General features: G+C 44.1%; 1 protein-coding gene across 2 annotated transcripts; it reads left to right on the plus strand.

Annotated features, from left to right (window-relative positions):
• The first annotated feature begins 326 nt into the window (after positions 1–326).
• Positions 327–11004, plus strand: LOC102037916 (poly(U)-specific endoribonuclease-like). 2 transcript variants are annotated; one of them, XM_005429762.2, is made up of 7 exons: positions 327–522; positions 5609–5708; positions 7277–7388; positions 9001–9122; positions 9206–9318; positions 9725–9878; positions 10304–11004. In XM_005429762.2, the coding sequence occupies exons 1-7, from the start codon at positions 512–514 to the stop codon at positions 10559–10561; spliced, it is 870 nt and encodes a 289-aa protein (XP_005429819.1). In that variant the 5' UTR covers positions 327–511; the 3' UTR covers positions 10562–11004. The 2 variants fall into 2 exon arrangements, with proteins under 2 accessions (XP_005429819.1, XP_014166185.1); XM_014310710.2 differs by lacking the exon at positions 327–522 and having other exon boundaries at positions 5583–5708.
• The last annotated feature ends 1715 nt before the right edge of the window (positions 11005–12719 follow it).

A 12719-nucleotide genomic window follows, 5' to 3' on the forward strand; every position in this document is an offset into this window, starting at 1 on the left:
TGTAAACAGAGATGCATTTGTTGGGGTTTTGTCCTTCACCACCTTTGATTTTTTTTGATCTCAGATTAATTATCATCTTCCCTTCTACTGTCAAATAATAACTGGATACAGAATAACAGGACTAGAATGTCCTGTCCATTTCAAGGCTTTCAGACTTGCATGCTTCTTTCTGGGCTAAAACTTTCTCCAGAGACATAAAATCCATTTGGCAAACAATCCATGATGCAAGAGAAGGTGAGGCAGGAGCCTGCTGCAGGTGCCTCTGACTTCCTGGTGTGAGTGTTCCTGCCTTGAGAGCGGTGGGAGTTGTGGTGCCATCCTCAGACTCTTGTGGGAACTGGCGCCTCCTGCCTCTCCTCTGCCTTCCTGCCAGGCTGAGTGACAGTCCTCAGAGGGCAAGAGGAGTGGGAGGGGAGCAGAGCTTGTGCCTTGGACTGCGGGAGGATTGCTGAGCTTCTGGCTACCTTCTCCCTGCTCAGAGTATTTCCCAAGAGAAAAGCTTCTTCCCAGCATGGCAAGTGGGTAAGAGACAATCATATTAATTCTCCTCTAACAGGCAGGGTAGGGGGGATGGGATATATTTTTCTGTACAAGGGCGAATATTACATGACATGCAGCTCAGCAAGAACCCTCTTCCTCTTTCTGTTCTGTTTTACTGACTCACTGCAGTGTAAAAGATTGGTGAGGCTACTGAACCACTAGCTTCCAATAAAGGTGATGCTAAAATCAGATTATGCTTAAATATAGCTGGTAACTCAGAATCAGTTCTTCAGATATCAGTTGCCTGCCCAGGACCTTGGCAGATTATTCCACTCTCATGTTTGCCCCTTGACATTGCCTTTTCCTTTCCACATACAAAACCTGCCTTATGTATTTTTTGGTATTTTAAATACCAGCTTTACATGAAAAAAAAAATCACTGGACTCAAACAGAAGACATAGACACCGGCATCAGATGAAAATCTAGAGAATTGTTTCTATCTTCTGTTAGTCATAAAAACTGTTGCATGTATTTCACAACATTTGAACTAAGTTTTTTAAATTATTGGAAACTTCTTGTAAATGGCTGCTCATCAGGTATTCCAAATCCTTTTCTTCTCTATATAAAGGTTAAAGGCTGTATAAAATTGCATATTGTTGAAAGGATCTCTGAAAGTAAATTTACTTTGGAGAAGGTGCTCAATCAGACCTTATTTGCAGGGCTTCATGTGACCCATTTGCAAAACCTGTTCTTCTTGGTCTAACACTGTTGACTTTCTCACATTATTTGCCACTGACCTTTAATTCTTTTCATGTCTTGAATAATTTCTGATTTATAGCACTAACGTCTTCTTCTTGGAGCATAGTTTTAGGTAGAATGAAGAATAAGATGGAGATATTAGATTCTTTGGCTCTAAACACACTGTTGGTGCATCAATTGCTATTGCAAAGAGCCTCCCCCAAGTTTTCTCAGCTCTTAAAAGTGCAGACTGAGTGTTGTTACTGGGGTGGTGCTTTGCTCACGTGAGCACATCCAAGCAAGGCTCCAACGGGACAAAATCCAACTGGCCAGACTTCTTACACTGAAATAATTAACTCTATGTGCAAGCATAAATCTAACAACTCAGAGCTTTCACACAGGGAAAGGATTGAGAATTAATGATAAAAATCTCTGGTTTGAGTCACCCATGCCATTGTGTTGAAAACCAGGGAGAAAATATGCAATACTGTTTTCCAGGACAACCTTACCTATATGCTGGTGTGTCACAGATTTGCATGAGGGTGTTTGGCATCTTCTCATTTAAGCTGTCTCACCTTGCATGTGTAAGCTAAGTTTATGGCCCTTTTTAAAGAGATACCATCCAGAAAGAGTTTTACAAGGTGACTGTATAAGTTGCTAGACAAGTTTTTTGCTTTGGCAAGCGTATATTTTTTTAGTCTTCAGTTACAGCATAAACAGGTGCTCTCTCTGTTTGGAAACTAAAGGGACAGCAAAAAGGAGATGAAAAGTCCATGATGATATTGTGGTAGCACCTAGCAGAGATAAAGGACAGTAAAGGCTTTTACTTTGTAAAATTTAGTGATTTCAATTTTGGGACAATTTCCTAAATGGATAAATACATTTAGGAGAAGTATATTTATTGAACAAAAATGAGAATTGAAATCTGTAGGTACATCCTTATTGTAACCCTCTCCTGAGTAGACACCTTGAGCTCACGTGATATTTCGTAATATTTCTAAAGGAGGAAGGTCAAACTGTGCTTTATAAACACAGGACAAATCTCCTAAGAGCAGACTGAGAGCAAGTGGGTATTAAAGAGATGATAGATCTCTCCTAGATAGGTGACTGTTACCAAAATATACACACACTAAAAGATATGTATATAAAATACTATATCTGAGGAAAAAAATATTATAATAAAACCCGAGTGACACCCTCCCTAATATTCCACATACCCTGGATGTTCAGCAGACAGCAGACTCCTCTTCACCAGCAGTAGTTCCTTCCAAAGTAAAAACTCTATTAAACATAATATGATGGTTCTCAAACAGGATAAACTGATACAGAGGAGCAGACAGTAGGAGGGTCCAGAATACAGCTCAAAAGTGATCCAATAAAATTAGGGCAGTCCAAGGTAAAGGCTTGAAGTTTGAAAAACATCTCCAGCACTCTTCTGTGAGCTCACCAGTCCTGTCCTTGGGCGTTCAGCTGAGCTGCTGAAGTGAGCAGTTTTCTGTTTGGTGTTGGTTTATAGGCTCTTTCAAGAAGGGCTTGCTCTTCATAAGACTCCAGAAAGAATATGGAAGCATGGCGGGAAATAAATAAAACTGCTGCTGTTGGTGGCTGCTGAGGCAGCCCCCTGGGACATTGAGTAAGAGCCTCGTTTGGGCTGCCCAGCCAGTGTTGACAGTGCCCCACTTACTGCACAAGCAGAACCTGGGTTTTGGGCAAAGGCTGAATGAAGCTCCTCTGTGACAGCCTCCTTCTTCTCCACTGTGAGATCCATGCAAGTACCTGTTCCCAGCACAACTCTTCCTTCACATTCCTGTTTAACCCTGGCAACGAACATGTCCTTCGGCTACCAAACAGTAGATTTTTAAATCTTTTTCCTTTCTTCAGATATTGACACGTGTTCAAGCCCAGTTAAAAATTCAAGTGATCCTTTAGATTTCCCATCCACAGCTATCCCAAAGTACCAGAGAACCCAAGGGAAAATGGACTGTGCCTCCAGCGTCGCTCAGGAACACAGCGGCTCAGATCCACAGCTGCAAGCGGGCTGAGGTGTGGCAGCTGCTGTAGTTACGGTTATCTGCCCTGCCCTTGTGCCTTTGCCACAAGCTTTGTTTGCTCTTCCTGCTAGAGAGCATGGAATTTGCCACTGGCCGGAGAATGCAGCAAGTTATCTCTATCCTGGGCAGAACAGAAGGAGAAGACATAACACTAATCAGAGGTTCAGAGCTGGGCTTGAACGTGCCTTGGTTCAGTCTGGGAAAACCAGTTGTTAAAATCATGACAGGTTGCTCCAACAGCTTTTTGCAAGAAATACCAATTGTTGACAGATTTCTGTACTTTTCTTCTTTTCTGGAAAACATTTCTTTTGGAGAAGAATTCAAAATTATCAAGTGGTTCTTCTCTGGGCTTTGATGCATGTGTTGGTTTGTAACTGACTGATTCCACTGTCAGTTAATTAAAGATTAAGCCACCTCTCTTTTTCTCCACTCTGTTGTCCTGATCCCCTCTTAGTGTGAACATAATGTACTTCAAACTGGAGCTACCTCTGGGCACTTCATCACAGTAACAACCTGTCATGGTTTGACATTGGCCAAATATCAGGCACCCACAAGAATCATTCCCTCACCCTCTCCTACCGCAGCTAGGCAGAGGAGAGAAAAAAAACCAAACAAAGGGTTCATGAGTTGAGATAAGGACCGTGAGAAAACACTCCAAGGCCAAAACAGGCTCAGCTTAGAAGTACAAAGTGAATCTATTACTAACAGAGTCAGAGGAAGATAATGAGAAGCAAAATAAGCCATTAAAACACATTTTCCTCCCAAGCCTCCCCCTCCTTCCCACCAACAGTGCAGGGAGACAGGCCGTGTAGGTTTTTGGTTAGCTCATGACCCAAGATCTTCTTCTTTTGCTCAGGAAGAGAAGTCCTTCCCCTGTGAGACTGTGGGGTTCCTTCCCGCAGGAGACAGTTCTCGGTGAACTTCTCCAGTGTGGGTCCAAATCTCACAAGCAGCAGTCCTCCCAAAACTGCTGCACCATGAGTCCCTCCCACGGCAGGCAGTCCTCCCAAAACTGCTGCAATGTGGGTCTCTCTCTCCACGGGGTGCAGTCCTCCAAGGACAGCTGTTCCAGCTTAGGATCAAAGGCCCCCTCTCTCTGGCGGGTCTTCCACTGGACCATGGCCTCCTCCAGGCATCCACCTGCTCCAGCATGGGCACCTCCCCCAGGGGCTGTGGGTGGATCTCTGAATTCCCCATGGATCCCCATGGGCTGCAGGGGCACAGCTGCTTCACCATGGTCTCATCACAGCCTGCAGAGGAACCTCGGCTCTGAGCCTGGAGCACCTCCTCCCCTGCTTCTGCACTGACCTTGGAGTCACCATCTTGTTTCCCTCACATATTCTCACTTCCTCCTCTTCTCTGGCTAGGAATAGAGCTGTGCGCAATTTGTGCTGTTTTTCTTCTTGAATCTGTTATGACAGAGGCCTTACCATCACCTCTAACCGGCCCAGCCTTGGCTAGCAGCATATCCATCTTCAGAGCCACCAGGGACTGACTCTGCTGGACACAGTGGAAGCTCCCAGCAGCTTCTCACAGCAGCCACCTCTGTGCCCTCCCCAGCTACCAAAAACCAGGCCATACAAAACCAACACACAACCCTACCTAAATTTTCTTGATAGATGAATAGACAGACTTCTGAAAACTGTACACTGTTATGCAGGACAAGACTCCATTAAAAATTAGGGAAGGAGAAGCTGGGGTAGGTATGTGCATCAGAGATCAGTGCATGAGGGATTTTTATTGTATGCAGACATGGCATTTAGAGCCTTACTTACCCTTTGTCACCACTACCTTTGTGCTGGGATAATCCCATGGCAAAGGAAAACATTCTATGTGGAATCTTGCTTGAAGGAAGAAAGGAAGAGTTTATAAGATTGCTGTGAGAAAAGCATCAAAGAGAGAATTTTTTGCTTCCTGTTCTGTTGGCAGTTCTGTTCTGTTTGCTTCCTGTTCTGTTTGCTGCATGCTGGGAACAATCTCTTGCTTGCCTCTGGTTTGTGCACAGAATCCTTGAGAATGAAACACCACCATCTTCATTTTTGTTTCATTGCATGGAAAATCACAGGAACTTATCAACAAGAACTTTGTTGTCTGGCAGTCTAAGGGAAGACTCAGGTTTCCTTACAGGTTACCTGCATTCTTTAAAAAGAATGTGGACCATAAGTATTGTGGTTTTTACATTGGCACTGACAGGAAGGTGTGGGGAGAAAGAGAAACTTGATGCCAGGCTGATATCCAGAACATGGAGAGGCATTAGAAGACTCTACAAGTGACTTGCAGAAATCACAGCACGTGCCTCTTTTTGTGCCTTATATGCATTCCTCTGTATTTCTTTGCAGGAAGGCCTTAAATCGTGAACTTTCTAAGCTTTTCAATGAGATGTGGGATGCAGATGTTCACCGCCTTAGGCCTGGGAGAGACTACACAATTGACGTGCAGGTAACCAATTGCCAAGTCAGGATTAAGGGCAGCATGGTGCTGCAGGAAAAGATGCCTGAAAAAGTGCCTTTTGCTTAAAAAGTTACCTGTGCTTTGTCATGTCCAGTGGGGAAAGCATCCCTTAGGAGAGGGAACAATACAGAGAACACAGATGGTTCACACTTACCTGGACCTTGGTTACAGGTGGAGCCTTTCAGGTGTCTGTCTTGGGTCCTGTCATATTTCATCTCTCTGTCTGTGAGCTAGAGGAGGAACAACTAGCGTGCAACCCTTCCAGTCTTGCAGATGACAGCAAACTGTGGTGATGAAGTTGGTATGCTCAGATGCGGGGCTTCTCTTCCACTGGACATAGGCAGGCTGGAGGAATATGCTAGGGAAGGAATATCATGAAATTCAACAAAGGAACAGGATGCTCAGAGAAGCTGTGAAATCTCTCATCTTTGGAGGCTTTCAAGATCCAAAAAGATGACACCCTGAGAAATAGTCTGAATTCAGTGTTAACCACACTTTGAGCAGCACTAGAGATGTTCTGCTCCACCTTGTGTGTTTCAGCATGTGAATGACAGCTTGTGTGTGGGGTGTGGGTGACTTTCAGCAAGGAAGAAAGGGAGATAGGTCCCAAGTAATTCTTAGGGGAATAAGGGAAGAATTTGAGAAATTCCTGGGTTTCTCTGGGAGAGCAGGGAGTAGCAGAGAGGGGTGGGTGAATATTTCAGGACTGTTGCTTCCAGTTCCAGGGAAATGTGGGAGAGGAGTGAGAGATTTCATAAGCAGCCATTTCACTCCTTGCTAGCTCAGTGCAGTGCACACATGACCATGTGTTTTGGCCACAAATTGCAATAGGCCAGAATATTCACAATCCAGTTTTGTACTCACACAAGCACTCACTTTATTCTGATGTTACTCAAACACTTCATTCCGATGTTACTCAAACACTTTATTCCAATGTTGCTTCATATTATAACAGATAATTTCCTGTTGCTGATAAACTTGAAATAGTGGTACCTACCTCACGCCAAATTGTGTGTGGGGAAAACTTCTGCCATATGGTTTCTCCATTTGTCAGAACAAGGCTCTAATACCTCTTGCCTGTGTTAACAAGCTGCTACTCATCTACTATCTTCTTTCCTTCAGAAAGCCCTTTATGAAATAGAAATTTGAAAATTATCAGGAAAGCCTCCTTAAAATTGCAGAGACAGAAGGCACCCAAATCTCCTTATTATTTATTTGTGGTGGGAGGGACTACATTACTTCCTCTACATTACTTGTGTTTACCATTTGTGATTTATATGGTATAATAGCACAGCTGGTTACTGAGTAGAACTGAACTATCACATGGGCCATTACAATAATCTCTAAGGAAACAAAAATTTCAGGCTCTTACAGATGTCAGAGATTGTCTTTTTTCTTTATGCTGGCAGTTCTGTAATATTGTCTCTCATTTCACAGGAAGACAATTCCTAGCAAAGAATGCTGATGGCATTATGGGGTTTGGTTTGATTATCACAAAGGCAGGCACTGTTTCCTTTAAGGACATCTTGCTCCTTGTTTTCCTCCATTTCTGCTAGGGAAAAGCAGGTCCAGCACAGCAAGGGAACAGGGCTGTCCCGGACAACGCAGCCAGACATCTGTTTCACAATGTAAACGAAGAACGCCTGAGGAGCATAAGAACTTTTGCAAGTGAGACCTGTTCTTTTGTTAATGGTGGATGTGATATAAAAAAAATCTGTGCTGTGTTTGACATGTTTGCCTAAAATATAACATTGTATATAATTTGGACGGTGGTGAGGATCATCAGCCTGCAGGTCATTTGAAGGGAGTTTTTGTAACAGTTGCTTGGAGATTACCTGTACCTGAGCCTCAGCAGGAGCATCCTTTTGTGCCCCAGGCAAAATATGAATTCTCTGGCTCTTCCACTACAAAGTTAAAAGGGATGAGACACCTACCAGCTCCAGAAGTGGCACAAGGAAATCTCACAGGGTTCAACAAGACCAAGTGCTGGTGCTGCACCTGGGTCAGAACAGCCCCTGGGATCAATCCAGGCAGGGGATGAGCAGAGGGAGCAGCCCTGGCAGAAGGACTTGGGGGGGCTGTGGGTGAGAGCTGGCCCTGCCCCAACCCAGAGCCCCCCTGTGCTGGGCTGCACCCAGAGCCCCAGGGCAGCAGGGCAGGGGGGATTCTGCCCCTCTGCCCCTCTCTGCTGAGCCCCCCCTGCAGGGCTGCATCCAGCCCTGGGCCCAGCACAGGAAGGACAGGGAGCTGCTGGAGCCAGGCCAGAGCAGGGACACCAAGGGGATCAGAGGGATGGAGCAGCTCTGCTGGGAGGAAAGGCTGAGGGAATTGGGATTGTTCAGCCTGGAGAAGAGAAGGCTTTGGGGTGACCTCACTGTGCCCTTGCAGTGCCTGAAGGGAGCCCACAGGAAAGATGGAGAGAGACTCTTGACAAGGGCCTGGAGTGACAGGACAAGGGGCAATGGCTTCACACTGACAGAGAGGAGGTTTAGATTAGAATTTAGAAAGAAATTCTTTCCTATGAGGGCAGTTGGGACATAATGGTGAACAGTTTGTCCAGAGCAGCTGTGGCTGGCCCCGCCCCGGCCGTGTCCAAGTCCCTGCTGGATGGGGCTCTGAGAAGCTTGGGATAATGGAAGGTGTCCCTGCCCATGGCAGGGAGTTTGAACTGGATGATCTTTAAGGTCTCTTCGAACCCAAACCATTCTATTATTCTATGCATTGAAAAAGACACCAAATTAGTCTTTGCTTCCTTACTCACAACTTCCAAGCCCTTTCAGATAGTACCAGACCCACAGCTAGGTCTTGCATTACTGTTGGGGGCTACACTTCAGCCACGTCTATGAATGTATGTTTCCTTCCCTAATTTTTATCAAGCTCAAGACATCTGATATTGGTTTATGCTCTATTATTCCTCTCCTGAAATAATGCCCACAAAACCTTGTGCCAGCATAGCTCAAGGTGCTAAGCTTGTGTCTATAATTGTGGTGGGCAGACGTGATTTGTTTTTGTAGATCATTATTATTTCAGCCCTTGGCTCCATAAGGAAGCTCAGTAGCTGTTTATCTTTAAAAAGATCTATAAAAAGTACAGCAGTGATCTGGCCTTGAGTCACCTTGAGGCTTACACTTAACAGTATACCTGAGAGTAGAATCTGACATACAAAGGAATGGCTTTCTGTAAGGGCTGTCAAAACATATTATATGGTGACTTTTTATGATGGCACTCTAATGTCTGGGTCAGGCCTATGAGCATACTGAAAGTTTCTCTTTTTCTGCAGCCTTTATTTCCTTATTGGACAACTATGAGACATCAACTGGTGTAGCAGAAGTAGTGACTCCAGAAGAAATAGCTGAAAACAACTGTTTCCTTGATGCTATCTTAGCAACAGAAGTCATGAGAGTGAGTAACACAGATCTTTTTTGTCACTGAAAACATGGATTAAAAAGTAAACTGTATATGTATCTTGCTTTTCTACCCTTCAGCTAGCTCATGACTATCTGCTGAAAAAAAACCTAGCAAGGCCAAACCTTGCAGATTTCAAACGTCAGCTTTATGACATCTGGTTCCAGCTCTATGCCAGGAAAGAAGGAGACAGGTATGTTGGATGGGTGTGGGCACTGATAATCTCTGTGCTATTCTGATTTAGGTAAATGTAAGCCTGAGTGCCATCTGCTACACATAGAACTGGAAGACAGCTTCAGAATAGCTTCAGAATGACAGAGAGTGGGTTTAGATTGGATATGAGAAAGAAACTCTTCCCTGTGAGGATGGTGAGGCCGTGGCACAGGTTGCCCAGAGAAGCTGTGGCTGCCCCATCCCTGGACATGTCCAAGGCCAGGCTAGATGGGGCTCTGAGCAAGCTGGGATAGTGGAAGGTGCCTCTGCCCATGGCAGGGGGTTGGAATGAGATGGGCTTTAACATCCCTTCCAAATCAAACCATTCTATGGCTCTATGAAACAAATAAAATACCTATATATTCTTTTTTTCTTCTTCATTACAGACCTGATTCTTGTGGTTTTGAACATGTTTTTGTTGGAGAAACAAGGCATGGTAGAGAGATCCTAGGTTTGCACAACTGGGTGCAATTTTACCTTCAGGAAAAGCGCAACCAGATTGATTACAAGGGATACGTAGCTCGGAAGAACAAAACCAGGGTAAGAACAAGCCTTTGGGGGCCTTTGCAAGTAAAACAAATGGATCCAGAGATAAAAGTTGTAATGAAACAAGTGTAATAATGCAGTCATAGGCTCAGTGTTTTTAACAGCAATAAGTATATACAGTACATAACTGTGTATAAGAAGAATGAGCAATGACATGTCTTCCAGCTTCTTTTTTTGCAAAAACTATTTTAAAAAGTAGTGCTGGTGTTTACAGAATTGCAACACTGCTGAGGCTTAGTTGGGATAAATGATCATGTATGCTCCAGAGGTCAGGGAAAAGATTGTGCCCAGCTATAGCACCCAGGCACACCAAGGATGACTAAATCTTACAAAGCTCTCAAAAATCTAGAATCAGAAATTCTATCTGTCCAGTCACAGCTGTGTTGGAGATTATTCTGTTGTTTCATTTATGCTTTCAGCCTGATAAAGATGACCAAGTTTTGAGCATCCAGTTCAGCTGGAAGGGCTCAGTCAAGCCAGTTGGAAGCACCTTTATTGGTGTCAGCCCGGAGTTTGAATTTGCCCTTTACACAGTCATTTTCCTGCTGTCTGAAGAAAGAGTCACACGTGAAACAGTGAAGATAGATGAGTACGAGCTACAGATGGTTGTCTGGCGCCATGGGCACCACATTGGAACAGCATATCCAGTCCTGCTCAGCACCACTAGTGAAGATTAGTGGAGTGAGCAGGAAACTTCTTTTTTTAAATTGAGGGAAAGGAGGAGTGTGGAGAGAGGAGGAATGGATGGGGCATGGGCAGGACCAGATAGCAAAGTTAATACGTTGTTTTATACAACTCATTTCAAGTAAAAATTGATGACTCCATCTCTTTTGGTCTGCAATGGAATGTTTAATCAGTAGTGTGCTGTGACACTGTCTGAGAAACCATGAAACATACTCCTGCTTACATTAAATTTACATCTGAATTACATCAGTCTTCCCTTCTACATGATAGCACTGTACTTTTCAGCAAATAATGGCATTTAGGAAAAGGTTCTATTAAAATTGATATACATATTTCTCTTAGTTTTTAGTCACTGCATATCTAAAAAAGCAATAACCACACATTGCTTACACTTTACCTTCCAGACAGAAGCTTTGATTTGGCACAGGCAGAACTCCAGGATGTTTTAATCTCCTCTTCTCATTCCATAAGAGGTTAATTTCAAATACTTTATTACAATACAATGACCTGGACACACAGGGAACACATTTAGGTGAGGAGATGGTCATCAGATCCATAGCAGGCCTTAAAATATTTTGTTTCTTTAACACAGTTTTCGTATACTCCCTATGTATTCCTGAAACACCTGGATGACAACTTCATGCTACAGGTCCTAAAAGGGCTGACTCAGAAAGATGCCCTCCCTCCTTGATTTGTTGCTTGTCAACAGAGAGGATCTTGTGATCCTTTTAAGTGGAGATTGGTGGCTGTCTTGGCCACAGTGGCCATGAAGCCATCGAGTTTAAAATATCTGGTGACAGGAGGAAAAGTACCAACAAAACTTCAAACCTGGACATGGGAAGAAGGGACTTCAGGCTGCTCAGGTAACCAGTAAGTAAAGTCCCCTGGTGTAGTAGTTTTGGTTCATCAATTTGAGATTTTTTAAATCTTGAATTTGAGATTTTGAGAAAAAAAATTGAGTTGTTTTTTTTTTTCTCAAAATTTGAGATTTTGAGATTTGAGAAGTGATTTGAGAACCAACACACCTGGGAAAATGCTTCTGAAGGTCCTGGGGTCCATCAGTGCTGTGGTCACTTTTTAGGCACCAGCTCCTGAGGGCACAGGAACAGGCAATTCCTAAAAATTGGAAGTCAAGCAGATGAGGCAGAAGGCCACTTGGCTGAACAGGAATCTTCTTTTGGAGATAAGGTAAAGAAGGAAGGGGTATGCCCAGTGGAAGGAAGGTCAGGTGATGTGGAAGGAGTATGGAGATGCTGCTTACCACTGTAGGGGGAGAACTTGTGTGGCCAAAGCTCCACTGCAGTTGAAGCCACCAGAAATGTGGGGGCAATAAAAAGAGGGTTTAAAATACATTAATGGCAAAAGGCAGTACTGAAAGGACATCAGCCCATCACAGGATGAGGATGGTCACCTCACAAACAGGGCCATGGACAAGGTAGAGATGTTTAAAGCTTTCTTTGCCTCTGTCTTCAACACTGAAGATGGACTAAAGAGGTCCCAGCACCCTGAGCTGGAGGACTGTGACTATGAGAATGGTAAACTCTGAGTTAACCCTGAAGGTGTGAGGGATCTGCTGCTCCAGCTGGATCCCTATAGGTCTATGGGGTATGACAGGATCAATGTGAGAATACATAAAGAGCTGGCTGATATCAACACAAGGCATCTCTTGACAATTTTTGAACAGTCTTGAGAATCTGGAGAGGTCCTAGTTTTAAAAGAGGGCGTGAAGGATGGCCCTGGAAGCTACAGGCCTGTCAGTCTCACTCCAGTGCCTGGTAAAATTATGGAGATGATGATCATTATTCTGGGAGGTATTGGAAAACACCTGAAGGACACCACAGTCATTGGTCACAAGCCAGCACATCATGAAAGGAAAGTCCTGCTTTTCAAAACTAAATTCCTTTTATGCTAAGGTAACCCACCCAGTTGATCCAAAAACATCAGTAGATGTAATCCTTTGGGATTTCAGTAAAGCTTTGGATATAATCTATCTCAGTGTGCAGCCCACAGCTGGATAAACACATGGCGTGATGGCTGAGCAACTTGCTCATGGGTCAAGCACAAAGAATGACAGTACCTGGGTGACAGCTGACTGGCAGCCTATCACTTGTGGGGCTCCACAGGGTGCCGTCTTAGGCCCCATTCTCTTAA

Source organism: Geospiza fortis, unplaced genomic scaffold (genome assembly GCF_000277835.1).
Source record: "Geospiza fortis unplaced genomic scaffold, GeoFor_1.0 scaffold242, whole genome shotgun sequence".
Taxonomy (NCBI): Eukaryota; Metazoa; Chordata; class Aves; order Passeriformes; family Thraupidae; genus Geospiza; species Geospiza fortis.